At 39.9% G+C, this 2,309-nt stretch overlaps 1 protein-coding gene across 1 annotated transcript in view; it reads left to right on the top strand.

Annotated features, from left to right (window-relative positions):
* Window positions 1-2,309, top strand: part of LOC107572141 (serine/threonine-protein kinase MRCK beta-like) — an 82,591-nt gene that overhangs the window by 73,799 nt on the left and 6,483 nt on the right. The window contains exon 30 of the mRNA XM_016258553.1: window positions 1,028-1,112. Within this exon, the coding sequence (XP_016114039.1) occupies window positions 1,028-1,112 (85 nt within the window). The remainder of the gene's footprint in view (window positions 1-1,027; window positions 1,113-2,309) is intronic.

Below are 2,309 nucleotides of genomic sequence, written 5' to 3'. Positions count from 1 at the left end.
TTAAATGTTGACTTTAAGTGAGGGATAGATGATGAGAAAGGTTATCTAAATGTAAAAATGGAGGAGATGTAATATGAGTTTAGTCTTAAGTTAATTTATTTGATGGTAACCATTTCACTTGTAATTTGACATGGAGGAAAATAAAATAAATCAAAACTTGTAGGCAAACACTGGCTGTTCTCATTAAGGAAATTAGTGCAAGGAAGAAAGTTATTTTTAAGAGGCTCGATATCAAACCGGAAAGTAAGAGGCAGCCATGGGAAAGTGGTGGCCAGTGGAAAAAATGGGCAGCAGTAAACAAACGTATACAGAAAGGTCAAGGGAGCAGATAAAGACAGTATTGTAGAATGTAGCTATTATGTAATGATGTAATTTTTAATATATAAACCAATCCAATCAAGCCATTAAACATCTTGAAATTTAGGACAATTGTGAGGCTATTCTAACTGTAAGAGGTTATTTTTTTACTTTTTCAGTTTTGAATATCTTTTTTCTCATGAATTTGAATTCTTAAATATTTTCTAGGAACGGTGTTAATTAAAAATAAGTTATTCTTAAATCTTTTCAACAATACTTAATATTATTTCACTTTTTTAAATTTTTTTTTTTTACTTAAGTTAGAAAATGGTACTTAAGAACAATTTTATTCTTAGCACTATTTCGGGAATCGGGCCCCAGATGTTTCAGACAGAATAGTGAACAATCCAGCCTCTGACCCAGTTTCAAGAAACATCAGGCAGTCCTTTGAGAACAGCATCTTTGCCCAGTTCATCTTTCTGTTCTTATCATGAGCATGAGATCTCAGACCCATATTCATTATTTTCAGGCTCAAACTCGAACTACCTGACAGTGTACAGTGATTATGGAGTAGACGTGTTTGATGTCCACACCACAGAATGGGTCCAGACCATCTCATTAAGAGGAGTGAGTGAAGGATCCTAATTTTACAGTTTCTGAATGCTGTTTCAATTTTATCTGTTTGTATTTATGATTTAAAAGCTGATCTAACTTTAAACGGTGTCTGTAGATTCGGCCCCTGAATGTGGAGGGCAGTCTGAACCTGTTTGGCTCTGAGCAGCCCCACCTCATCTACTTCAGCAACAACTCCTCAGGTCTGATCCCACCCCACACACACTTCACCGTGCGTCTGCTTCACTGCTGAGGGCGAGTTTATTGCTTCAGTCAATGTAGCCAGAGTCTCTGATTACAATAGTCCACCTGTGAAGAAATGTGTCCTCCACAAAGTGATGTCAATCACTCCCGCCTACACAGACACTGACGCATGCATGTATCAGACTTATTTGTTCATTAATGACGTCATCAGCGACTAGTTGACTTTGACTCTACTTTCATCACATAAAAATCGACTTCAAAAAAGCAGAAGTCGTTCAACCCCTAATATATACTAGCAAGCCCACACATGCTTAGAGCTCAGTAATAGTGGAGATTTTGATTCATCTCAGTGACTTGATTTTTTTTTTTTTAAATCTGTTCACTAGAATAATTTGTTCATTGATTCGTTCAGTGACCCTTACTGGCCATTGCGTCATTATGCCAGTAGATGATGACAGTTAACGTTGAATGTTACGAGTCATTAAATTAGTAATATGTGTCACTGAATTATTCACTCAACCAATTTGTTAAAAACACTAACTGTGTTCGTGACTGAAAAACTCTTTAGAAAGAACCTAAAACGGCTCGTTCTAACACGCCCCACATATCTATGTCACGATGTAGGAAGATTTGCATAACGCCGCCCAAAGTTTCACGCAAAGAAAGAAGGCGTAACTTTATTCTCGCTGTTGCCGCCGCTGCCATGTTGCCAAGTCGCTGTGTGTTTCCATGAAAGCGAAACGTCTCGGTTACGTATGTAACCCTCGTTCCCTGAAGGAGGGAACGGAGACGTCACGTCGGAGGACCGACGAAATTGGGATCTCGCTTAGAGGGACGTGTAGAGTAGGCTTGTTGTTTGTTGTTTCTCCAATCACAAATGCGGACATGGCTGTGCCTGACACTCCCTCTAACGCGAAATAAACCAATATCCAGAGTTATTCAGTTACTCCTAACAGTACATTGACTGAACTGCTAAAAGAGAACCGATGATGGGATGTGCACGAGCAGAGCAGCTGGACTGAGTCTCGTCCTGCTGGGAGACGGCATCACAGTATGCTAAGGGCGTAACATTTCCGTCAGATGCTTGAGGTATTCGGCCAATCACACCGCCACTGGATAGTGGCCAATCAGAGCACACCTCGCTTTTCAGAACGATGAGCTTTGTAAAAATCGACGCGTTTCAGAAAGGCGGGGCA

This window comes from Sinocyclocheilus grahami, unplaced genomic scaffold (genome assembly GCF_001515645.1).
Source record: "Sinocyclocheilus grahami isolate Dianchi unplaced genomic scaffold, SAMN03320097.WGS_v1.1 scaffold1705.1, whole genome shotgun sequence".
In the NCBI taxonomy this organism is placed as follows: Eukaryota; Metazoa; Chordata; class Actinopteri; order Cypriniformes; family Cyprinidae; genus Sinocyclocheilus; species Sinocyclocheilus grahami.
This window is presented reverse-complemented; position numbering and strand designations above follow the sequence as displayed.